General features: G+C 42.0%; 1 protein-coding gene and 1 long non-coding RNA gene across 6 annotated transcripts in view; one reads left to right on the top strand and one right to left on the bottom strand.

Moving 5' to 3' along the window:
• Window positions 1-25,595, bottom strand: part of PHACTR3 (phosphatase and actin regulator 3) — a 105,542-nt gene that overhangs the window by 3,410 nt on the left and 76,537 nt on the right. For all 5 annotated transcript variants that reach the window (XM_040575440.1, XM_040575438.1, XM_040575439.1 and 2 more), the window contains 4 exons: window positions 25,357-25,510; window positions 5,388-5,443; window positions 1,082-1,143; window positions 185-325 (listed from right to left, as the gene is read on the bottom strand). In XM_040575440.1, the coding sequence (XP_040431374.1) occupies window positions 185-325; window positions 1,082-1,143; window positions 5,388-5,443; window positions 25,357-25,510 (413 nt within the window). The remainder of the gene's footprint in view (window positions 1-184; window positions 326-1,081; window positions 1,144-5,387; window positions 5,444-25,356; window positions 25,511-25,595) is intronic.
• Window positions 8,126-25,562, top strand: LOC121078867. The gene is made up of 3 exons (XR_005824771.1): window positions 8,126-8,796; window positions 11,636-11,638; window positions 25,550-25,562. It is a non-coding gene; the product is annotated as an uncharacterized LOC121078867 (long non-coding RNA).

Below are 25,595 nucleotides of genomic sequence, written 5' to 3'. Positions count from 1 at the left end.
GATTGCTGTTGATTATATGGATAAATAACTTTTTTATGACAGTATGCATTGGCCAACATGGTTACAGCAAAACATATAACGTTTACAGAGGTTAAATGTCCCAGAGGTTAAATGTCTGCAAAATCCAATGTAGCATTTTAGACAAAGTAAGTGGAAAACAATAATATTTTAATTATGTCAGTACCTTATCAGCTGCTGATAGTCTTGTCCACGGTTTATCTGCTCGCCTGTCATAGTCCTGTGCTTTTGCCACTTCTACATAATCACTGAATCGAATCAGGATTTTTCTGTCTCTTAATTCATCAACTGTAGGTCTCTGATTAAGCTGCATTAAATAGTGTTGTAAAATAAAACCAATTAATAACAACTGTTTCAATAAAGTGTGCAACATTTTCTGCTTCTCAACTTAGTGTGCACTTATGTATATGGAAAAAAAATACTAATTCAACATGGAAAAAACACAACTCTTGGAAAGTCCAGGAAAATATTATGTCCTTCAAAGTATTGCTGGGAGAGTAAAAATTGTTTAAATGGAGTTGTCGACTACAGCACAGTGGCTTTATAATGGACAAAAGAAGAATATATTTTAAGCTTTAAACTGATAAAATGCATCAATTTAGAATAGGTAAAATAGGCATAGTTAACTTGTTATGATATAATTATAATATAAGGTTTGTTACAGTTTTTCTTACTGCAGTTCTGATTTTAAGAATACCTTAAATGCAAAGAGAAAATTATTGTGAGAGCACTCTTGGTGCTCAGAAAGAAGCCAGCTCTGCTACTGATTGCTACAAGGAATAAAGTACTTCTTTGCTGGCAGTATAGTTGCAAAATATGCAGTGTGCAAGCAAGTATTCATTTTTTGATTTAAAGTTTAAAAGTAAATATTCTATCAATTCTCATAGCTGAGACATGGTAGGTACTTATATAATTGATATACTAGATACCACAATCTCAGACACTGCTGAGGAAGAGTTAAATTAAGGGAGGTTTTGTGTAGCAATGACCTCTAGGACTGGTTGATGTTGTATTAGCTTTCATAAATTTCTAAAAACTAATAGAAGGTATTACAAGATTTTACCTTTCTTGTCAGTCTCTGTTTGATTTCCCTCCTTTCTTCCTGTTCTGTTTGATCATTTCGTTCTAGAGAGAATATTAAAAAAAAGATGATTTTCCTCATGAAGAAGATCAGTAGTTTCCAAAGTTCCAGGCAATAAGAATTATATCACAGAAAAATTAGTAGCTGGTCCTTAGTTGTCTGCTTTGTTAGTTCAGTACATCTCTCTGTTGCTCCACTAGAACGTATAGTTACCTCTCTGTGAGGACAAGGTACTGGTGCCAATGTCAGCTTTTCCTGTGCTCTAAACTCCAATTCCAAGGAGATTTAATAAACCAACAGCAGTCACACCAACTCCGATTGCATAAACTTTAGAAAGAAAATCAAAATATTCCATAGTTAATCATCAATTTTTATTCTCCATATTGCTGGAGCCATTATGTTGCTGTAGATGCTGAAAAGACTTATTGCACGAGCTTCAAGAAAAGTACGTTTTTTCCTGTAAAACCTTATTCTCAGGCTACACCTTTAGATGGTCACACTGCCACAGCAGTTATCTTTGACTTGGGTGTTTTTTTCTCTGCTATTCAGGATGTGCCACTGACATTAGAACCCCTTTATCCTCACGGGTTTCCTTTTTGTAGCATTTCATTCTAACCTAAGCCAGCTAGCTTTTGTGTGTTGTGCCTATTAACATTCAAGCCGTGATAACTCCTACACACTGGGTCTAAAAATAGACCAGAGTGCTGTAACATTGTGTGAAATATATCCTTTGCCTTGGGATACAAGGTAATGGTGTTTCTATTTCTAGTACTATCTGTTACTAAATTAAGGCATGAGCCTGTGACCTGAACAAAGCTGCAGACCTAGAGAAAAATGTTCAACCATTCTGGGAATCTCTAGATAGCACTGTGAAGTTTATTATACCATTTGCTTTAGATATTTCCAATGATAAGGCACACACATCATTTTAAATACACCTTAAAAAGACAATAGCACTGCAGATGAGTTTCCAAAATGGTAATTTTAGTAATGAATTATTCTCCCATATTTTTACACACGTTACATTACACTGAAATGCCATCATAAGTATCTGCTTAGAGTAAAATAGTGCAAAGCCACAACTGACTATAGCAGAAATGTAAAGCAAATGAATACAAAATATTATAATGTGCTATATTAAAATTCAGTGGCAAGGCATAGAAATTTAAAACAGAGAATAGGACAACTAAAAATAGTGCCATGTCAGGGGTAAGCAGCTGTTTAAGTTAGTTATGTTTAAAAGGAGAATATAATTTTAAAGTAGAGTGTATTCTAAGATGCAGAGATACTTGCAAGAATTTACTAATATGCTTCACCACATTTTAATTCACCCCTTTCAGAGTAGATATTCAAATCTACATGTTTTTATTAAAAGAAAAGAATTTTCTGTGGTATAGTGCCTTTTAAGATATCACTGTCAGTGAGATGCACTGAGAGAATTCTGAAATAAAACCACAAATATGAATTTCTGATCAGAAAATTACTTTCCAATTTTTAATATACTAAACATACATAGTGGCCCCTTTCTATGAGATATTCGCACAGGCTCTGGGCTTATTCCCAGCTCCAAGAAAATGCTGAATGTGAAAACACAAGAAATAATTCATTTAGAAAAAATAAAGCGAGATTTGATAGGAACTGCTAACAAGGGCAATACAAAATTCAAGCATTGTTACAGAGACAAAGCAGAGAGGTTTTCCCCATCAGCATCACTCTGCCTACACATAGATCTACTCATTACTGAGGGCTGGCTTTGTAAACCTGAGTAGAAAGAAGCTCCCAATTACAAATTGGCATGTGCAGTTCTGTAATTCATTTCGCTGCTCTGCGAGTTATTCAGGGAATTCTTAGCTGTGCGTGACATGGAAACAATTCCTGGTGTTAAGAAAGAAGTGGGGATTTTACAGCATGATTTAAGAGATGCTGCCTTCTTGAATGTGAATGGCATTCTGCTGAATACAGGAAGAACACGTGAACACCTGGGTCTTGATTTTAGTTCACAGGGTTGCCATGCTCTGTGGTAAACCAGCAATGTTGTATCGTTAAAGTACAGGAAGTAGAAGTTCAACAAATTTGTAAGAAAGTGTTGGCTTTACATTTTCTTTTTAAGTACTACTTTTATCTCGGAACCATCTCCCTGAGGGTGATAAGAACAGGCTCTCATTTCAATTTTATTAAGTTTTGTTTTAAAATGACTTAGTGGTTGCACTTAGGCACTTGGAATAAGCTTCCCATTTTGAAGGAACCATACAAATGTGAATTATTAGTCCTTATAGCAGCTTGGGGGTAATGTTGCTTCTGTTAGCAGTGTGTATTATTAACATCAAAGACGTTAAGAAACTTAGGAGTCAACTGTACAAACACAAGCTGGAGGAGGTTGTAGTGATTTCACTGAAGGGTATTTATACTGCTACAGCTTTGCACGTCAGACCCAAGCCAGGTGTTTTTAAAGTCCATAATAAGAAGATTTATATCCCTATTAATAAAAGGAGAGTTTACTAATTTCCAGATTCACTCAAAACTGAGACTAGATTTGTTGTATCTGTCCAGCCATTTAAGATTACTATTGACACAAATGATGACCTTAGCTCTTACAAGATGTTTAGCTTTTTATATAATGAAAGAGGTAAATAAATAGAGCTGGCTATGATCTCAGCTGAACCTGTACAAAGCCTGAGCAATTGAACTGAAGTCAATGAATTTGCTCCATGTTGGAAGCACTTTAAATGAGATACAAATCTAGACCAGTATGTTCAGCTGGCATTTAGGAAATATCTTTAATTCTGCTTTATCTTCTTTCTGCTTTATCTCTCTGTAAGCTCATTATATGAATGTATTCAAACTTTTTTATTATTCAAGCTTGTCAGTTTAACCCAGATTAAGGTTGTAACCAGCATACTTCAAAAAGTAAACATAAAGGAACAGATTTTTTTCAGCAGAGATCCTTCCTTAGGGGAAAAAAGAAAAAAAAAAATTCAGAGGCGATCTTAGGCACTGACTCTTGAAAATCTGGCTCCACATGTTTCAGAATCCTGGGTTAATGCTTTTTCTTGTCTCTTATTTAGATGACAGGTGAATTTAGGCCAAGTTCATCCATTTACATTTTCAGAGACTGTATCCTGTATGTATCCTGTTTCTCATTTAGCTGTGCACATGTGTCAGATGCATCTAATTTAACCATGCACAATGTATGCATTGGAGGAGTACTGAAAATATAAGCTGATTATGGAATTTCTTTTTGTTAAAACTGAAATGAAATCCCCAGTAACTTCAATGGCAACAGCATAAGCTTTTTGTATGAACTACTAAGAAAGTTCTGAGACAGCAAATAGTAGGTAACAAAATGTAGATAACCTTTTTTTCTACTTAATTGTAATCACATTAATAATTAAATATGTATTAAATACCAAAGGCAGGATTGCTTGTATGACATAAGCCACATTCTATGTGACTTTGTGTTTTGTGTTTAATGAGAAGACAACCATTTTCACATCATTCTGGTTTTGTTGTTGTTGGGTTTTGTCTTGTTTTTACTGTCAACACTAAATAGACCATAAAAATAACAGAAGCAATACACTTTTTCTTCAAGCAGATGACCTCTTCCATTCTCCTGTCTGAGAACCACAGCAGAGAAAAATCCAAAGCCTTTTCCCTTCTTCACCTAATTTAGAGAATTCCCAATACATCTAAGGAAAGGGTTGCATCATCTGTTTGATGCCTGGGTCAGAAACTTTAGGAAAAGAGTTGCAAGCTTCTGTTTTGTGTTTATCTGAAAGATGTTGAGCAATATTCCTGCGTAGCAGCATCTGTAATAGGCTTGGCATTGTCCCTCTAATAACTCTAATATCTCAGATGATATTTCTTTGTCTTGTCTTTGGGAATGTCCTCACACCTCTGCAAGGATGCTTTGTCTATTCCACTCTAGCCTTGGTGGTATTCAATGTACAGTTTACCATGGCAGTCTTGAAAAATGACAGTCCAAAGTCTCATTGTACTGTGTGACACTAGGATGCTACTCCCCTCTCAGATATCCATAACAGTATATTCACAATATAAATGATTTGAAAACTGAAAATTTAATGAGGTACTATTTTCTGTACTAAATTGCAGGCCTTTATCAAAGTGTAAATTCTGATTTCTGCAATACTTGAAACCCAGGACATGTTAAACTTTGAGGTGCACAAAATAATCACAGTGAATGAATTTCTCTATAAAAGAATATGTTCTAGAAATGTAATCGTCGGTTGCAACAAATATGTATAAAATACTAAAAGAAAAAAATACTCACGTTTAAGTATATTTCTTCTTTCTAGCTCTTCAACAGCAGGTCTTTGGCTGAGTCGCCTACGGAAAAACACCAAAATCACATTTTGTACCATGCTTGTTCTTTGGAAAGTCTGCAGTATTCTGAGTTCTGGTTGGTGTTTTCCTTGTGTTTGTGGGTAGAGGGGGAATACAAAATTCTTCTGCAGGACTCAACGGGAAAAAAAAAAAAAAAAAAAAAAAGGCAAGAATCTCAGCACCAGAATGCTTTCTTGTATTATTTTTCCCAAATGTCAGCAATGCAGACAGAAGTTCTCCTCTAGTTTGCTCTGTTGTTGGTAGAATGCCTCCTCATAACGTGCATCCTTTTCACCATACTTTCCAGACAGTCAGTTGGAACCAGTGCCCTCCAACAGTTAAATTCACTCTTGAGGGGGTGTTTAAGGTGGTTATCAAAGGAGTTTCACAATGATCTTCTGTAGCTATCACTGCTTCTACCTTTTAATCTCACGCAGCAGCAGGCTTCCTTTTTTTCTAGCAACAGCAGTGATGCATCCTGACAAAATGCAGACTTGCCAGAAATAAAGCTTTCCTGTGGTTTCCCGACTACACGTTTAATAGACCAATCCAGCAGCTATCCTCCTGCCTGCTGTATAAAATATTCGTGTGCTGCTCACAGCCTCATGCTGTCTGAACAGAGTGTCTTATGCTGTTTCACCTCCCCTTTCAGTAGTGCTGCTTCGGGATTGAGTCTTCAAATCATATGATCAGTGCCACAGTGATTTTATTCTGCATACTAAATGAGATTTCCCCACGAGACACTGCTAATATCTGCAGAGAATCTCAGGTAATCGAACCCCTCCCCTAGGCAGACACACACACACACTACTTTTGCTAGCTTTAAAGTAATAATCCAGCAAACAGATCAGAAACACTTTATGATGCTTTCTGGCCTGCATTCTGGCAACATCAGGGATTCTCATCGTCTCCTCTGTGGCAGGTTTTACCAAGCCAGAGACTGAAGTTACAGAGACAAAGAAATACTCACAGCAGGGACCACACTGCAATATACGGTTGCAGTAATTACCCTTTGCTGTGTACAGAAAATAAAGGAATAATGATAAATGCTATAGCAAGATCTGTATTTTATCAAATACACAAGAAATGAAAAAATGAAGTAACTGTTATCAGACTGTTAAAGAACAGGTAAAAATGTCTAATTCTAATTTCTCCTGGTTTTGTAAGCCTTACCAAATATACCTTTAGCATCAGCTCTGTATTCATATGCTATCAGATCAACAGCACAAAATATGAATGTCACTCCTTATCCTTTTCTAATTAATTTCCTTGTGATCACTGCAAAGGCCAAATTCTGCTCTCATTTTCAGCAACAAGAATGCATCACAACTACTATACCAGATTTACACCAACAGAAAACATAGATGGAGAGCTCTTGTACTTGGAAACACCTGTAGCCTAATGCTCATTCTTCTTACCTAACACTTTGCATCACCTCAGAATTTTCTCTCAGTCTCTTCTTTACAGAATAATGAGCCAGATACTCCATCAATGGAATTTGCAATAACCCAAACTGAAATGCTGAGTGATGCTGAAATGCCCTACTGAAGTATTTAAACATATATTTTTAATTCCTGTTACTCCTTCGTTTCTCCCTCCTCACTCATTTCCCTCTATGTCTCAGAAATGATGCCTCTCTGACTAAGTTTTGTTTGAAATAGATTAATGTGCATTTTATAATATAAAACAGGGAAGAGTAACTAACTTTGAGAGTTTATCTGGAAATGAAATGTCCACCTGATGTACTGATCACATGCTGGCCTATCAAGCCATTTGTAATTACAACCCTTCCATGTAAGTTTTATAGATTCTCCCTTAATCTGTACATTACATTTCAGAGGCCTCCTTTAAACTGAGGGATTAAAAGCCTAACAGAATGATTAAAGCATGATAAGTATGAGAATACATATGTCTATTGAATGCTCTGTATAGTTTTACATATATTGTTACTGTATTTATGTTGGTTAATTATTTAAAACCCTATTTCCTTTTTGACTTTGATAAATATGTGGTGGGTACACAGAGATAACATATTTCTGTGTGTACCCTCAGTTTTTCCCACAACAAAAGTAAAAGGTGCAGATACACACATGCACATATATAAATATATATGCATGACAGGGCACTGCATTTTTATTTGAGTTTTTCAGAGATGTAGACCACACTTTCAAGCTTTTTTACCACATCCACAAAACCAGAAGTGCCCTATTCTTAAAAATAAAGTTCTAACAGGGAAGCTGGGTGAAAAGACCAAATACATCGAGCATCATGATAAAATAAGAAGGTGGATACACTACTGACATCTGTTTCCATCACTTTTTGTTTCTACCTGTTATATCATTTTTTCTATATGGAAGAAGCCTCCATTTGCTGTAAAACCCCTTTTGTCTGCTTTCTCCACCATGATAGCTATGCTGCACAGTGGCTGGGCCCAGCCAGCACCGCTGCGCTCACAAGCAAAAGGGAAACGGAGAGAGATGGTGGAGGTGAAGGACTCCAGACGTGTGCGCCAAGGGCTGCTGACCACACTGAGGGGAAGCTGCTGCGAGCACAACCTGGCTAAGAGGGCCACACATCTCTACTGAGCTGCACTGTGGTAAATCAGGCACCGTGGGGCTCTGTGAACTCTCCTGTGTTCCACACACCATGTTTTGGAGGTTTATTTATTTATTTATTTCTCCCACACTGTTAAAATACAAAGTCCCAGCACTGACAAAAACAGAGAACGTCCCCCTTGTGATGAGCTCAGTGCCCTTCCTCTCAGGAGCTGCGCTGTGGAGAGGCAGCACCATTTTGGAAACCACCACGCCTCAGGGCTACCTGGCCTAGGGAATGGCGTCCTGCCTCTCTTCTCACCTTCGTTTGAGAGGAACAGGACAGAAGGCAGGTACTGAGAGAAACTAAGACTCCAGAGAAGGGATGCCCAGATCTCCTGTGCTTAAGTAAAGGGAAACTCCAGCAGAATAATCTTATTAGCAGGCTTTGTACTGCAGCCAGAGGATGAAGTACTGGACACAAAGAAGCCTTCATAAAGGCTAAGAGCTGAACCCCCAGTGGCATGATCTCCACAAACTGTGCACAGAGAGGATTTTGAAGTACAGAGATACAGGCCATTCTGAGGAAAAGTGCTGGCTTGTTTCCTCCGGGTTCAGCAAAACACCTGCCTGCACCTGTGTGAGGGTGGCTGCAGGGCTCCACCCTGGGCCTAGCCCACACCCAGCCTGGGCACCATGCTGCCTCACAGCCCCGTGGGCAGGAGCTGTGCAAGAGCCTGAGGTGAGGCTCCACCACCACTGCAACACTGTTGTGGCTGTAGCTGTGGATGCAGATATGGATACAGTCATGGACATCGATGGGTGAGTCCTGTGCTTTCAGTTTCTGTTGTTTTCATGTGGAGACTTTTGGCCCTGCTAGGGCTTTATCTCTGTGAGGTAACTGTAAACTTCACTGGGAGCACTAACGTAGTGCACTTCCTTGGTCACTTCACACTAGCAGTTTCTTTTTAGTTGAATTAAATTTAGTTATGTGTTTTCTGTTACTAAGAAGAGCATCTGATTAATGCTGTTGTGTTTTTGAGAGATATTAAGATCTAGGTTTGGGGTTTGTTTGCATTACCTGCTCAGGCAGAAGCGTTTCCTCTGAGTGCCTCCATAGAGCCAGTCATTTTTGCAACGGTCTTGAAAACTTTCTTGAAAACTCTGAAGTAATCTGTAGGCAAGTCCTGTTTCTGTCCAGTTACCATACAATATAAATGTCATCAATACTACCATATTTTGTCTTAGCTCCAGGAATTTGCTTCCCCCCTGATTTACACAAAAGCATGCCACAAGCAGATGTAAGGAAAGGTGAATCCACACCACCTCAGCTGGTGGCTGCAGCTGCCTCAGGGAAACTGAGCAGGACTGGAGGCACCAATGTCATTTCCTTGTAAATAGTGTTTGGATGTGGTCCAGACAGAGTTTGCTGTAGATGTGCCATTAACACTCTAAGTCTAGACTGAAGTGTTGAATCAAAAATCTCAATATTTTCTTCTAAAGAATGGTAAAGTCATCTCCATGAGTTTGGGGTGCCGGGTTGCTTGTGGGACCAGCTGTTTCTGAAGCTCGAAAAAGTAACAGCTTATGTGTTATTGTTTTTCTATGCAAAACAAACATAAACCTTCAAGCAGCAGGTGTTCTTCAGCTGTTTGAAGTTTGGAAGGTGTTCTGGGAGGTGTTTTCAGAATGTTTTCATCAGTAATTGCTTGGATTATGTGGGCTTAAAAAGTGGATAAATGTACACACTTGCTTAATCCCATGTCTCGGTGCAGTGCCCCTCCTGAGGGCAGAGGAGCCGGCTGTGGCAGGATAGTGCAGTCAGCTGTGGCTGGCCTTGCGAGCAGCCTGCAGGTGCTGACATGTGTGCTCCTGGTGGTAGAGTACCCCAGGTGCTGGGAGTCCACACGTGGCCTCAGGACACTTGTTTTCTCCATACGGTGTGCACATGGAAATCTAGTGAGGTTCATGAATGCTCCATGCTGGCTCTGAGAGGGACAATGAATCTGTGCGTGTCTGGCTGTTTCCCTTGATGTACATGTGCAGTGCTTAATCGTGGCAAAATGATTCTATGAAAACAGGCTGCCTGGGGGATAACAAGCACAGCCCCCACTAACCTGATGGGTGGGGAAGTCTCTCTTGGCTGGTCTGGTGGAGCAGGCTGAAGCCTTCCCCTGCCAGAGTCTGGTTTGAGGTCCCACTGATTACCCTACCATGTTGGACATGTGCGTGAGCACAGGCACTGTACCCTTTTTCAAGGGGAAAACCACTAATTGCTTGTCCCCTCTGGAGCAAGGTCACATGTTCCTGAGCCCAATAACTCTCACACGTGCCTGTGGTTGCTGATCAATATTTACTTCACACAGTCAGATTCTCCTTCACATTCAAAGAAGTGAATGTCTTAGCAACAGCGTTACACAAGGTTGATGGCATTGGGCTGTTACAGGTGACTGAATCCCCAGGAGTCTGGGGATTTGCGTGTCGCTTGAATTCCAGGGTCTGCTAACAGATGGGCAATGCATCAATGTGTCTTACAAGCAGGAGACTCTGCTAAGTTCTCTGTCCTCGTAGTTAACCTTAGCAATATCTGCTTTGTCCGTTGTGGGAACTGCACCTCTGCAAAGCTGCAGTACGGTGCGCTGCCTGTGTGCTTGCAGGCGTGGGCATAAAGCAGCTGATGAAAGACAAAGTGGGAACAGGTGCAGCTCACCCATGTGCACATGGGGTTATGCTGATTTCTCACACCTCAAACACTCCATCCTGTCCAACTCCTCTTGCTAGTTTGCAGGATCTCAGCTGTCCAGCATGTGCTAGCAAGTGTTTGGCGGAATCCACTACAAAATGCTTATGTTCTTGGTTCGTGAGGCTTCTTATGTCCCCTAAATGTGTTCATGTGTTTCTTTGTTTCCCAAATGTATTTCTGGATAGTGTCTGCTGCACAGTATCTGTATGATATAATTGTCATAAAAATGAATTTCTTCTAGATTTATAGCTGAAGCCAAAAAACACACTCTGGAATCCTTTCTTCTGCTTGCCTTTAGTTAGGGCCATGTGTATCTGATAATCTTTGACAAAGGGGGGAGGAGGAGGATGGACTTGGACATGTGTGTGTGCCCGTGAACTCTGCACTGACAAGTGCACAATCAATCCAGCCTTCAGTAAGTGAGCTGTAGCTGGCAGCACTCACATTGATTGTCTCTTGTGGCAGGTACTTCTGCAGAAAGAGTTGGGAGGCTTGGGTGGAGGGGGGGTTGGGTCCCCTCTCACAGTAGATTTCCAGCCCAGCAGGGAAACAGGAAAGGGCAGAGGAATGGGAGAGCCCTGTGCCACTACCTCATGAAGCAGCTTGTGTCTGCTGCCCGTCAGGAGAGAGAGGCTCTGCCTCTTAAATTGGCATCTCTATTATCAGAACATCGTGTTCAATTCAACAAGAAATTTATTTTCATCCTTCCTATAAGTGACTGTGAAGAGGATATGTGCCAGGGCTTTGAGTCACCCACACACTGAACCGTGGCAGTGCAGCACTGCTTGCAATGTACGATTACGGGTAGTAGTAAATCCTTGGTAGGAGGGACTTGCCTTTTACAGTCTTTGCTCTGTACAAAATTAGAAGGCAGGCACTGAAACAGAAACTTGTTTTCACCCCAAGGCAGTTTTGGAGCACGTAAAAAGTGTTAGCTGAGTGTCATGCCAGCATTTCCCATAACAGGATAAAAGTAGTTGCTATTCTCTGATAGTAGGAGGCTTGAGAGCATTATGAAAATGGTGAGTTGGTATGGTCAATTCTGCAAGTTGCATGCCAAAACTATACTGGTTTAAAATTGACTGATATTTGCATCTATTTTCCCTCATGAGTTTTTTTTTTTTTAAATAATATTAAAAAAAAAAAACTGCCTTTGGTTACCCAATACAAGATGCTAGATGAATGTAGTGGCCATGTATCTCATCTTAATTATGTATCTTACTCATTTGGCTTTCAGTTCTGTCTGGATTTGCAAGTCAGCAAGAGTTCGGTCAATTATGTCGGCCCTCACCTCCCAGGCAATTACAGGTGTCTATTATTACAGTTTCTCTGACAGAAGCCCTGCACTGAGTAGTCTGGGTTCCAGTTAGAATAAAACCCACTTGCTTGCCTGGCATGAGGCTGTAACACGACCCAGGTACCATTGCCCTTTGTCCCTGAGCGACCCACATCCTTGTGACAGGTTTGCTGTTCTGTGGTGTTGCTTAAGGATAAGCACAGTGTGGGCTGCAATACACCAACAGAGCCAGTGTCTAATTAAGTGAGAGGATTCGGCTGGAGGAGGCGATATGGTAAGCACTGTTCACCACCTGTGAAAGCCCTGCTGCATTTGACCTTTGGCTTGGTAGTTTTTCCTGGAGGTGTGAGGAGGAAAGGCTGGGCGCAGCTGGAGCACGGAGCCTGTCTTTCAGTTCAAAGGCCTGCCGCAAGGCTCGGTGAAGATGCTGAGCATCCTCCCATCACCTTCTGGAAGCTTTTGCTTTCAGACCTCTTTCAATGTGCAGTTGAGAACTCTTAGAGGATGTTGTGGTGCATTCCGGGACTGACACATGGGTTTGGATTTTCAGCTCAACTATGAATAAACAAGAACCAACATGGCTAAGTTCTGGTGTAAATGGAATAGTTGGTGGTTATTTCAGAACAGGAGATTCCTTCTCTCCCCTCCATGTGCTCCCCCACACTCAGTTTAACAGAGCTTCTAGGTGGTGGCTCTGTCCTGTTTGCAGCACAACTACAACATTTAGTCATTAAGGTGATGAAAGTACAGCTGATTATTCAGCCAGCGACATGCTCTGAGGTTGTAGTTTGAGCATTTCTTTTCATAGCAATGTCAGTGTGAGCAGCAATACCACTCGCTCTTGCTTCAGCCTTGCCTTGCAGCTAAGCAAGGAACGGGTTTGGGGAATACATTCTGTCTAAAAATAGCACAGCGAGAAAAACTGCAGAAAGAACATGCTCTTCAAATTACAGTGCAAGCGGTGCAGGCTCCCAGTGCAACTCCTGTGCTGGAGGCTGATGAGGGCTCAAGAGTGTGTATTAAAATATATGTTGAAGGGTCTTCTGACTGAAACTGCATGCTGGCTATGATCTAGGTCACGCTGTGCAGGTCACTGAAAATGGTGAATAATGTTTCGTTGCAAAGCAATACATTTTCTTAATATTTTTCTCTGAAGCAGGAAAACAACTCTGGAGCCCTGTGTTCCTCCAGGAAAAAAAAAAATCAGTATTACATATCTCAGGCGAATTGAGAACATTGTGGGTTTGATGTTTAAGGACAAGCAAACAAAGGGAATGATAATAAATCCTAGGGGTTTAGCTCTATCCCATTATGTGTGTATTAGTTTTTATATTATTTTAAATAAAGACATCTGTCCCTGCTGAAGTGATGCTAAAATCAACTCTGATAGCAACTGCTTGAGAAACAGCAGGGAGCCTGCAAGTTGCTCACTGGCAGACCAGAAGCGAGTCTTAGCCCAGCAGTAGGGCCTGCCATTTTATTAAGACCTTCTGATATTCCTAGCGGGACAGTTATGTACTCCTGGGTCCTTACTGAGTAATGATATGTTTAAAAAAACATTTTTTCATTATTTCTTTTAAACTTCACTGTATAAATGATGCCTAATACAATGCCTCTGCTTGATATCCCCCAGAGAGACTGGGGCTGGATTGCCAGCCATCCCTGAGCCCTGTAAGAAATAAGGCATCTCCAGGCTCATGAATCCTCTTCCCACACAGCCAGGAATGCAATTTCAGTCACTGCAGTCAGAGGGAACGGGAACAGGGGGCCAAAAGACAGAAGACGTGTCAGTTTGAACTGTAGCACAGGCTACGTTTCAGAGTGCATCAAGTAGAGAGATTGTACATGGGTGGAAGTGTCCCGAAATGTCCTGAGTTCAGCTAGGGTGTTCACTGCTGCACAGCCAGTATTAAAACCCTGCAATACTGTCCACTTATATACTAACAGTTGCCACTATAAACAGATGTGATTGTGATGTACCACTGTGGATTTGGGTCACTGGAAGAAATCACAGCTGGATTTGCAGAGTGTAGACAAAGAAATGTTGGTATGCATCACTTGTCAGCCTGCCTCTGCTGACTATATGTAAATTCTCCTCCACCCTGTCAATTAATGCAAAATCATGTGAGAACAGCCGTTCTTGCCAGGGATACAAGCTGCTGAGAACCTCCCCAAGAAATGCAAGCCCTGCAGAATATATTTCCCTGCTCTCACTAACATGTATCTTTATATAAGGGACTCTTAGGCAATCTGCAAAGCCTGTGGAGCAGCGGATAAAGAGCTGTAGGTGTACTGGCCATTGCAAAGTGTTGCTTAAAGCAAGAGTTGACTGCAGAGCTGGTGGTTTTGAGCTGAGTGAGCCTCCTAACCCAGCAGCTTCCAGCCCTAACAGGAGAAGGGGCATGCCGTTGTGCTGTGCAAACTGGTTGTAATGTCAGGCTTTATGCCGAGGGATAGCTTTCTTAATCACTGAAGTAAATCAAGTCAAACAGTGGTGTCTTGGCTTTGTGTAATCCCTAAAGGGGGGGAAGAAAATGACGATTCCTAAAATTGCAAATGCTTCCAGGATAGACAGTCCCTCCTGGGACCATGTGTGTGAGTGCACACCTGCCACCAAATGGCAGGGATCTCTCTGGGAACTCTCTCCCTGGCAACATAAGCACTTTCTAGTTCTCTGCTGTCACTCACCCACACAGCATCTCCAAACGGATGGGATATCCCTGCCTCCAGACAGCGTGTCACCATCTGTTGTACTCGTTTCTGTTCCACTCGTGCATGCTATTGTTAGCCCAGCATTACAGCACAGCGAGACCTATGGCTTGTCCTGCTATCATTAACCACAGCTGGCCTGAGCCATGCAGCCTTTGCCCACAACACACTCCAAATCCTATTTCATTACCGCATTGACTTTTATTTTATTTTAACCTGTTTTTCAAAATCGGAGGTTATCTGTTCATTTTCAATGCAGACTGTTCCTGCCATCAGCATGCAGACTGTAGTGAGAAATTCCACTGATAGCTCAAAGATGTGGCTGGGTACCTGGCCAGGTCCTCTGGTCACAACAGGAATAATCATCAGTTTTGTTGTTATTTCACCACTGTCTCTCTCAGTGCTCTGCAAAGCCGATTTATATGGTTATCCCTGTTACGGCAAAACATCTTGTCTGAAAAAACAGACTTGCAGACCTTCTCCAACTTCCTGCAGCAAATGGTACTTTATTGATTTTGTTTGTCTTTCAAGTTGGGCTGTGTGAGGAGCATGACTTGTCATTTCAGGCCACGAAGCATGACACTGAGCATTGCAGACCAGCTAACTTACAAGAAAATGCAGACAGGATTTGAATTTTAAAACGTTATCTTCTGTGTGCTCTTCCTCGAAGCTTCTGGGACCCTCTTTAGTTCCATTTTGGATCCTGTGCTTAGTGGTGATGGTATAAATCCAGTCAGATATTGCTGGCAAAATGCAGCCAGGCCAGGAAATTCTGAGCTTTTGAAGTAGGTGTTCCTCAGCTGAATATAATGTAAGAACTTGTGTCACATTTCATGACCTGAGCATTTAGTTTTCATATTTCTGCTATGTTTTGTTGGGGTACAACATGAACTGTCTTTCACTGTCAAAGTGCAAGACTACGACAGAAGACTTTTGGGCTCCCTGTGTTCTCAGGGAGGGATTCAGTTTTACCTCCTCAGAGTTGCTGTCTGCCTGCTGAGGGTCTGCTAGATACAGCAGAGCAGGGCAATGTAAGATGGCAGTGACTCCTTATCAAAGCTAGAAAAGGCCTTCTCTTTGTGCAACCAAGCTCCTTCATGCAGATTTTCTAGGCATTTCTGGCATGGTTGTAATTTTTTTTTTTTCCCCTGCAGTTGCTAGAATTTTGAACCCAGGGCCCCCAGCCTGCTCGTGAGTCCCTGCCGCCCCAACCTTCCTGCCCCACTCACCCTTGGCACGAAGGCTGCTATTTCCACACACCTATCATGTTATCTCTTTCCTTTTTGTTGTATAGGCTAAAGTCTTTAAGGGTAATTACATGGTGTCTCTAAATACAACTTTCCTTATGACATTAGTACTGGTCTATTTAATCTTTTCTCGAGAAGGACGGTTTTTCCCGTTGGGTGGTATTTGAAAGCACTGTAGCCACTCCCTGTGATAATTACAGTAATAAGGCTGTAGTTTAGCCTGTCCAGAAAATGGCTTTTGCAGACACCCTCAAATTAGGCTGGTCTCTTTGCAATAGACCAGCTGCTATCTGGAGAGACTGTCAGATCGTCACTCTTAATTTTTTAACGTTATTGCTGAAAAACTGATGAAGTATTAATTCATTCAGACTTTGATTTGCTCGATGAATACAATCATCTCCAGCAAATGGCAGTGGCTGCTCATCTTTGAGCCATGCAGTCTTGATTTCGAGGGCTATTTTTCAGCAGTGAGGCTCTCATGTTTTTATTCTGCTGTTTGTGTCTTGGCCCAGTAGTACTTTGTACCATTTTAATAAAACAAAACTGTTACATCTTTGTACAACACTGAAATAACTGGACTGAAGAAACCTGTTTCTAATGTGATTTAAGACTCAGGTTTACCAAGGTGCTAGGTGTGTTTCCCAGCTGCCTGGATAACCATCTGTGAAGTGGGTTTTCAGCCGAAGAAGGTCCCTAACCTCACAGGGTGCTATTTGTTTTCTTTTTCACTTCACTGGCTAAATACTCGAGCATGGATTGATAAAGGACTGAGCGTCCTTTTCAGCCTTTTGATGTGTGACATGACAGCTACAGGAAAAAGATAGAAGATAAGGATTTCTAGGGGAAAAAAATTGTCTTGAGTCTGGAGAGGTCAAGGAAGTGTGCTGGCCACTTGGATTATTTAACGTCTTGAAAAACAGATACCAAAGGAAACCTGCAGTGCTCTGTTTGACCCAAGTAGGTCCCAAGTTGTATACAAAAAAATAAAAACCACCTCACCAGGAGAACCCCCACAAGACCTGATTATATAGCCGCAGCTTGCCAGGTGGGCACAGGCAATAAAATCAAAAAGATTTAGCTAGAACTACATTTGAATAATTGATATGGCTGTACAATATTTATTAAGGAATGTTTGATTAAAACCGGAGACCTTCTGTTCTGACCTGTTTCCTCTCCTTCCCTTTGCCTATTTTCTAAAAATTTATTTCCTTTACTTTTCACCCCCTAGCCTTCCCTAAGATTATTTCAGAAAGGTAGAAACTGTGCTACACTGACCCAGTTTTGCCCTGTGAAAGTGGCAATCCCAAGCCTCTGTTCCTGGGAGGAATTAAGATCCTGAATGAATGAGGCCACAGAAGTTGTGCTCAGAGCTGCAGGAGAAGGAAATGGTAGGAACTGTATTTGGGGGGCTAGCAACATCAATGTATTAACTGCTGCTTCCTTGGATTGTTCTGGTGAGCCAACAGGTTTGGCCAGTTGTTGGTAGAAAGTCTAAAAACGTGCTTGAATTCTTCGTGCAAAGGTGCAGATAACTCACCTGACGGCACAGCCCCATAAATCAGTGAGAACCTGCTGCTGCTGTGGTGCTCGCTGTAGGCCCTGCAGGTATGTGTTCGCAAATGTGATTCCACACCTAAAGAAAGTTTCTTTTCCCTTTTCCTATCTAAAAAACGCTACAAATTTTGTGTGAGAAGTAAATTCTAACTGCTTGGGTATTCCGTAAGCAGCTCACAGCAATAGGTATGGCGAAACTCATTTATATCCACTCTACAAATAAAGTTGGCTAGGTTTGAAAGAAAAGGGGATGGGGGGAGCAATGCAAACCTCTTTTCTTTTGTTCTTATATGATTTGAAGTGGCAAATCTGAAGTTGGGTACATTAAAACTGAAAAATGTGCAGCCAAATCCCCTTCAGGCTTAGATTTTGCTTATACCAACTCATAGTCTTTCAGATACGCACTGCCCATCTTGCTTCTGTTTGAACTGCATTTGCAGTAAGTGCTTGGCATTAAGTGCAAAAAGCATTTTTCCTGAATTTTATGAACAGGTTAAGACAAAAACCTAACCCAAAGTAATCTCACAGTGACCATCCCTCCAAATGGCAAGGGATGCCACCACGAATGCCTGCATTGCCACCTGACTCATAACTGCTGCAGCACCTTGTTCTGGCCAGGCTTTTGTCATAGGACAGCATGAATGGCTGGGACAACCAGAGCGGCCTACTTTGGTCCCTATTGATTAAGCCCTGCAAATTAAATTAAAGCAATTTCTTTCTGTAATTACTTGTGTTGCAGATCCAAACCAGCTTAAGGACCTGAATGATAACCTAGTGTAAGTTGAAGCATTACAGAACGCTACTGGCTTTCTGCAGATTTCCATTTTGTTCCATGACTGCCTGTCACTTTACAGGGCTGGGGCCCAGATCTTCAGGCATATGCTGATGCCTAGTTTTTGAGAGGGGATCTGAGCCCAAACACATGATGCTATTTGTAAGCAGTTTGGCAGGGCAAAACACACTATTTTCTTCTCTAAAAATATTATTCCTTATTTAATTACACTTGCTTTAGCAGTTCTGCTGCAAGTTTACTTATATAACTAAGTTCCCTTGTAATAGATTGAACTGTTTTTTTTTTTTTTTTCCAGTTTTACATGTGCCACTTATGCTAGAAGACCAATTCAAGGAATTGACTCTGTGTCCCAGAAAAGGCCCTCAATACTGCCTTCTGTGTTTACACCTGCTGCTCTGCTCTTCCCTTCCCTGCTGTGCACTGACCTGCTGCCCTTGCCTTCACAGTGCCGTGGAAAACATGTTTGACTGTGAATTCCCAGCACTGGAGTCAGGGAACTAGAACAGAGCAGTACAAGTAGTTGGTCTTCCCAGAAGGAAATCTTTTATTGGCAGTGACCCAGTCATGTGAAACTTTCTTGTCCCCAGGCAGAACTAACTGCTCTCTGCCATGCTTTTTCACCGCATCTGCACCAATACCCAAAGTCTTCAACAGGAGGTGCGTGCTCAATCCTTAGAGATGTGAACCTGCACCGAGAACAGCTTTGAGTCGTGCACAACGTGCAGATCAAAAACTAACACAAAACTAAATCCTCACTGTTGCAACCCTTTATGAAAGAACTATTGTGTTTAAAATAATTTTTTGCCAAGCATGCAGTGAGTGGGCTGCTCTGATACATTAAACTGCTCTTTTGGATCAGCTGCAGATCATAGCTCTTGCCTAGGGCTGATAGGGTGTTCTGTAATTAATTGTGCGTGTATTGTGCTTCATTACTGAAGCAAGCAAACACCGCTGGTTAAAGGGTTTCTGTCTGGAGGATCTGTTATGGTCACACACTCAGAGGGCTGGGTTTGTTACTTGCTGATCAGGGATTCACATTGGTGAAGTTCATTCTATTTTTGCAAGTATAATAAACGAAAGGGAACAAGGGCTACCTTTCTCAAGAGCTCTTCAGCCCTAAGAGAAGGGACAATGTCGTTAAGGTATGTCATGTGCAGTTATTCTTGAACCTCTTCTAACACACGCATTTGAGCTGCACAGCAGCTCCCTTGAACCTGAAAAGCACCGTAAACAGGAGGCTAAACTGACTCATTGCTTGGAGGCGTGAAGAGAACTTGAGCTTTGTCGTTCCTCCTGATTTTTATCCTTGAAGACCGCCCCAAAGTAACTCTGGGAGCAAACACCTCTTGACTGCAAGGCCAGTCACTGGGTACAGAACAGGATTTCCAGCTGTGTCAGTGCCTGACTGAGAAAGGACACAGGGAACATTAATGCTTATGGGATCCGAATGTCGAAGTCCTGGAAACAGTCCTGAAATATCTCAGCCATTGCTTGCATTTCCCCCAGTCTTTTCCCAGTCTTTCTACTCCTCTTCCCTCCAGTATATATATACTTTTCTGTAGCCTGAAAAACTGAGTCCATAATGGAAAAGAGGAAAACATGGGAAGAAAAAAATTCCAAATCCTCACACAGCACCAGGTCTAAAAGCCTTTGAGTACTGTGCAAGCTGTTAATAAAATAGCACAGCCTCATGAAACACGCCACAAGCAGCATCCCTGTGCAAATCTCCAGCAGCATCCCCCCAGCCTGCCTGCTGCCAGGATGTTGCAGGGCTGGGAGAGCAGGAGACTCCCTCGGCTTGCACGCACGCCCCCGGAGTCGGAGCACAGCTCTAAATATAGCTCCCGTCATGTGCGAGGAGCCGAAGCTGCTGCAGACACCCACGCTGAGCTCGCTGGGGTTATTTTTAGCATCGGTGACAAGATAACCTGGATGATTCCTGCCAAATGAGGAGGACATGTATTAAACTGTACACAGCTAATTAGCGGTGACAGACAATCTCTTCTTTGTGCCTGCCCTTCTGTCTCTGAAATAAATCTGTGCCGTGTCTTCCCAGCCGGTCTGAAATTATGATCTGAAATTGGGGCAGTTCCCTAATTTCTACTCCAGCAAGCAGCAGTTTAAGCACAGTCAGGGCTTCATTTTAAAAGAAAAGAAAAAAAAAAAACAATACACAACAAAAATAACTCAAAAATCTCTGGGTGAATTTAGGCCAGTCTCTAAACTGGGCTAAGTTCAGTGCCTGCTTGATAGCCTTCTGCATTAGGGCTACTAGTAGTTTGTACCTCACTCCCCCTTTGATCAAATTCAGATGAAATACTCCCCAGAGCCCTGTGAATTCAGCCCACTTTCCCTCTGGAGGGCTGATGTCTTTCCAGTGAGCAAAGCTGTGCTGAGATGTTTCTGTGAGGAAATGGCACTGCACCTGCTCTTCCTGGGAACAGGGCACAGTAGGTAATGTTTCCCTTTATTACTGCTCCATGCTGGACTCTCGTGCTTTATGCTATTAGGTTGCATATCTGAAATGCTGTTTGCTTGGTGTTGTTCTGGCTTCAGAGGCGCTGTGAACTTCACGCTTTGTTACGTGAGGCTGAGCTCCAGACCAGGGTCTGCATCTAGCTACGTCTGCAGTTCCTGGGCAAGCTAATTTGCCTTTCAAAGAACCTCAGGGCAGCACTAGAACTACAGATGCCCAGATGTGGTGAAGCACTGAGTAAAGCCACTGCTTTTTTCAATTTACATTGCTATGAAACCTTGCCCCAGCATCATCTGCTTGTCCATGCCAGGATTTTCAATATGATTGTGCTCAGTTTTAGGTGCTTGAGTTTTGGTTCCTCTCAGAGTCCACGAAACTGTCATTCTTCCTGCCCGACTCCTTCTATGCCCACACTGCTGTATCAGAATTCCCATCTCCATAATCTTTTAAGTGCCGCTTAATGCGTCGTGTCTACTTATGCAAATATCCAAGGAGGTGAAACAGAACATGAAGTGAAAATTACAAGTATAATCTTTTCCGAGAATTCATGTTTTCATTGAAACACTAAGTAATAACGGAGTGTCTTTAACTGTGGTTAGACAAAGCGTGCTCAAGAAGTATCAGCCACCCAGGCACTTCAAACATGAACTTTCTAAACAGTCAGATATCGAATTTAATTAAACAACCCCTTTTCCTGCGTCATTCCTCAGTCTAGCAACTATTCTACTCCTCCAGGTCTCAGCTTAAACCCCTTCCAGAACAAAGTGAGTCTATAAGGCAGAAAGCAGTTATTGCAAATAATCGTACTTGCAGATGCCTTTCCTGCCTCTTGACACAAAGAGCTCTCAATTCACTGAATTCCACTGAGGGCTTATTATCTGCACTCCGAACACATAATAATTGGAAACAAGACCTGTTGGGAGCTGGAGTATCCAAATCTCCGTTGTCTAATGCACAGTAGAACATCGCAGGCACATGCCGGGGCCTGGGGCACTGGAGATGCATGAATGAGTAAGAGAAAACATGACTGGAAAGGGAAATCTGGGGAAAATGGAATACTGCCATTTTGGATGGAGGCGGAGGGAGAAGTGCATGTTTCCACGGCAACAAGTGGTAGACCAATTTGGCTTGGGAGCGCAGGAGATGGGAAATGTGCTTTTGAAAAGCAGCAGTGCACATAAATGAATCCTTGATTCCGTACTCTGAGTGCTGTCAGTCAGTAGTAAGTCTGAAGTAAGTGGACTTGCACTGCTGTAAAAGTAGAATCTGGCCCAAAAGATTTAATAGAACTCCTTGTGCTCTTTTTTAGAAGGAATGGGTTGGACAGTAAAGAAAAATAAGCATTTTAGCTTTGGTTGCATAAGCACTCGTGAGCGTGATACCAGAGTTGGCTTTCTTGCCAGATTCTCAACTACTGTTGAAATGTATTTCAACTAGAACCACTTAAAAAAATACAGTGGTTTTGAGAAAATGCTATTCTTTTGTCTCCCCATCTTTTATGTTACTTAGACACTGTTATTTGGTATATTTTGCACATTATATACGTCAGCACAGCTTTCGCTCCAGATTACAGAGCTAGGCTGTGTTAGCTGTGAGAAAGGCAATTTTCTAGACCACTATAGGCTTTCAAATCCCTACAAACGAGCTGTAAAATATTGATCTTGAAAACAACTGCTTGTTTACTTGCTGTTCTTATGCAGACAGCTATTGAATAACAACTCTCTAATCTGCCCGTACATTATTCTCTTGTGCGAAACGACAGGTCTGCAGCCTGATGGTACATGTAGATTCATATCTCAGCAGGCAAGTCCCATCGCTATTATCAAAGCATTGCCAGTACAGCAGCAATGTGCTCTAATCTGCATAGGTAATGGCAAAATCGTACAGAGAGCGCACACAGCTCTTGGGTCCCAACTGCCTGGCAGTACTTCACACCTGAGTGTTCAGTGGTGTGTTGCTTAGCTATAAACTTCCAAGTTGCCACATCTACAGAGAGATTAAGCCGCACAGGTACCATTAAATGAATGACTGTGAAGACCTCAAAATCTCATCCTGGATTTTCATTCTTCCCAGCATGGTTATGTTTTAACGCTACTGCCGGGTTGTGCTCTGAGTGGGGGCTCTGGGGTGGTCTGGGTCTTGGGGAGTGAGAACTAGTCAGAAACTCCAGAGGGATGTATCTAGTGCCTTGACTCTTTGGCCTTTACCAGTACCCACTTTTAGGTTTGGGATTTATTGTTGTTATTTTTTGGACACGTGCTTGGTTTTGCTGGCGTAAATATTTTCCTGCATGTATCCATCACCTGAGCTTGTCTGCATGGTCACGTTCTATTCTGGTGGATGAGTTAAGAGCTGAGCTCTGCCAGTGCACATATGTGCTGGAAGTTGTGTGGGAGATTGCTTCCAATCTGTTTTGCCATTCCTGGCTATCCCAGCGATCTCTGCACCGTCTGTTCCCCAAGATGCGCTGAACCTGCCATGTTCCAGAAGGAAGGAGCTAAATGAAAGCCCGTCTTCCAGCCCTTGGAACAAAGGTGGCTTTTAGCCATCCTCTTGACATTACCATTGAGACTAATAGCCTGGACCACAGCTTGCTCTGTAAGATTGCAAGAGACAGATCTTTCCTGCGTTTATCCATAAACAGTACATTTCCTGGCTTCTAGTGATGGCCAGTCCTTTTTTTTCACCAGTAGAGTAGCTTCCTTTTAAAATCCTTGTACTGACACTTGACTTGAGTTATGACTCCTTTACAATAACTCTCCAGGCTCATTATTAAGCAAGTTAAATAGGAAATGAAAAGAAAATGATAAAGCCTCAAGCTGCAATTCCATTAGACCTTTCACACTAGGCGAAGGCAGGCTGTGTTGCAGAGAGAGGTGACCTTCCAGGCATTTCAGCAACATGAGGTGTGGCTGGCTGGCTATAAGAGAATCTTCTCACTCAGTGAATATGCTGTGATGGTCCAGCTGGTTTTTAAGGATGCAGTGGGATGGAAACCTTTTTTTTTTTTTTGTGCATTTTAGAGACATAAAATTAGGTGCCTGACCTATGAGGACATTTCATAAGCAATTAAGTAGCCGAAATACTGGAATTAACAATGTCAAAGTGCAGCTTGAAATATTTTTGTGAAATAAATACACAATGTTAGATGAGCAAGGCCATGACCAAGGTCTATTTTCTTTCCTAAGATGATGGCTATTAACGTGGCACATCCATAACTGGCTCCGGGTGTAACTCTTGGAACTCAACATAAATTGGTATGTGGTATTTTCTACTTGTAGAGGATGTACATATTTTTTGTGACAGGAACTGTCATCTGCTCTGTCTTGTGCAGTCACTCGCACCATGCCATTCTCCTTTGCATGTGAAGTGCTACCATGCTACATAGAATGAACAGCAGCTCCTGAGACTGGAGGACGGTGATTGCTCCATCTCCAACATTGCAGAGCATCATGAACTTTACCCCAACTCTCATCTACATTCGTTCAGCAGCTCATTTCCTAGCTGAGGGCAAGTGTGGTGATGGCAGTGTGTTTCCTTCTGTAAGCTCTGGTCTGTAACGACTCGTGCTTTGATCCATATGCATGTCTCATTCCCTGTCCCCTGAGGTAAAGTTTAATCAAATGCATACGCATGAATAAGCTAGCCTAAATATCAATAAATGTTTCTTTCAGGAGAGGCTTGAGATATTTAATATTTAATAAGCCTCAAAAATGAACTTCTGTTCATGTTTCTCAATTTGATTCCAAGCGTTTTGGCGGCAAGCAGTGTGTGCTGTCCCAATGTGGGCAGGCACAGCACACATTATTTAGCACTCCACTTTGTCTCATCTAAAATATTCATGCTTTCAGATATCCAAATGTAGCTCTTCAAGGGGAAAAAAAAAACAAACCACACGCTCATAAAACAAATGGTGCAGTCTGAGCCTCACAGTCACCATAAATCTTTGCTTTAGGCTGCCTGCCACAGTCATGCTATTTCTCCCACAGCTCTACCCTGTTGCCCTGGTTACTGATCTAAACCAGACCATGCCAACCATCCCCACTGTCCCCGCAGCTGGGCTTGCACAAACACCTTACCCATGCACAGGCAATGCTGCTGAAGTTACTTCTTAAAGCAGAAATACAGCCACCAATCCACAGAGCAGCTTTCCCTTCTTCAAGTAAGAGTATGCAGCTATAGAAATTGCCTTTGTCCTCAAATTCAGCTGGTGCTGACAAGGCAAAACCAACACATAACTATATTATGAAGTTAAAGCACTAGCCTTCTTGGAGGACCTCAACAATCTTAATTACATCAATGGAGCTGCAGGTAAATCTGGCAGAATTTTATCCCCTCCAGTCAGTGACTTCTGTCTTGTTTTACATTGAAATCAAGCGATTCCATACAGAAGAAGCAGTTAAATTTTTTTATGTGACTATTAACAGCTGAAAATGTGATGTGTTGGTTTGTGATTCACGGCAGGAAATGGGCTCACGGGTGGGTGCCAGTTTCTCGTCTGACAATACTCAGAGGCCATTTCATTGGAAAGGGAGGTTTGTCCCTATTCTTAGATACACTTACTTTGAGAGCTTCATTTCAATTTGCTGCCGGATTTCCTGTCTTTCCTCATCTGTCCTCCTTGGGAAAATATTCCTGTCTTCCAGCTCCTGCTTACTCGGTCTGTTTCGTAGCTTTACTGCCAGCAGTTCTTTCTTGCATTTTCTTGGCAAAGTACCTGGGGCATGGATTGAAAACGAAGTTATTAGAAAGACAGTTCCTGGAGATGAAAAATGTATCAAGAATGGGAAAATATAGAGAGA

The sequence above is a fragment of the Cygnus olor genome, chromosome 16 (assembly GCF_009769625.2).
Source record: "Cygnus olor isolate bCygOlo1 chromosome 16, bCygOlo1.pri.v2, whole genome shotgun sequence".
NCBI lineage: Eukaryota > Metazoa > Chordata > Aves > Anseriformes > Anatidae > Cygnus > Cygnus olor.
This window is presented reverse-complemented; position numbering and strand designations above follow the sequence as displayed.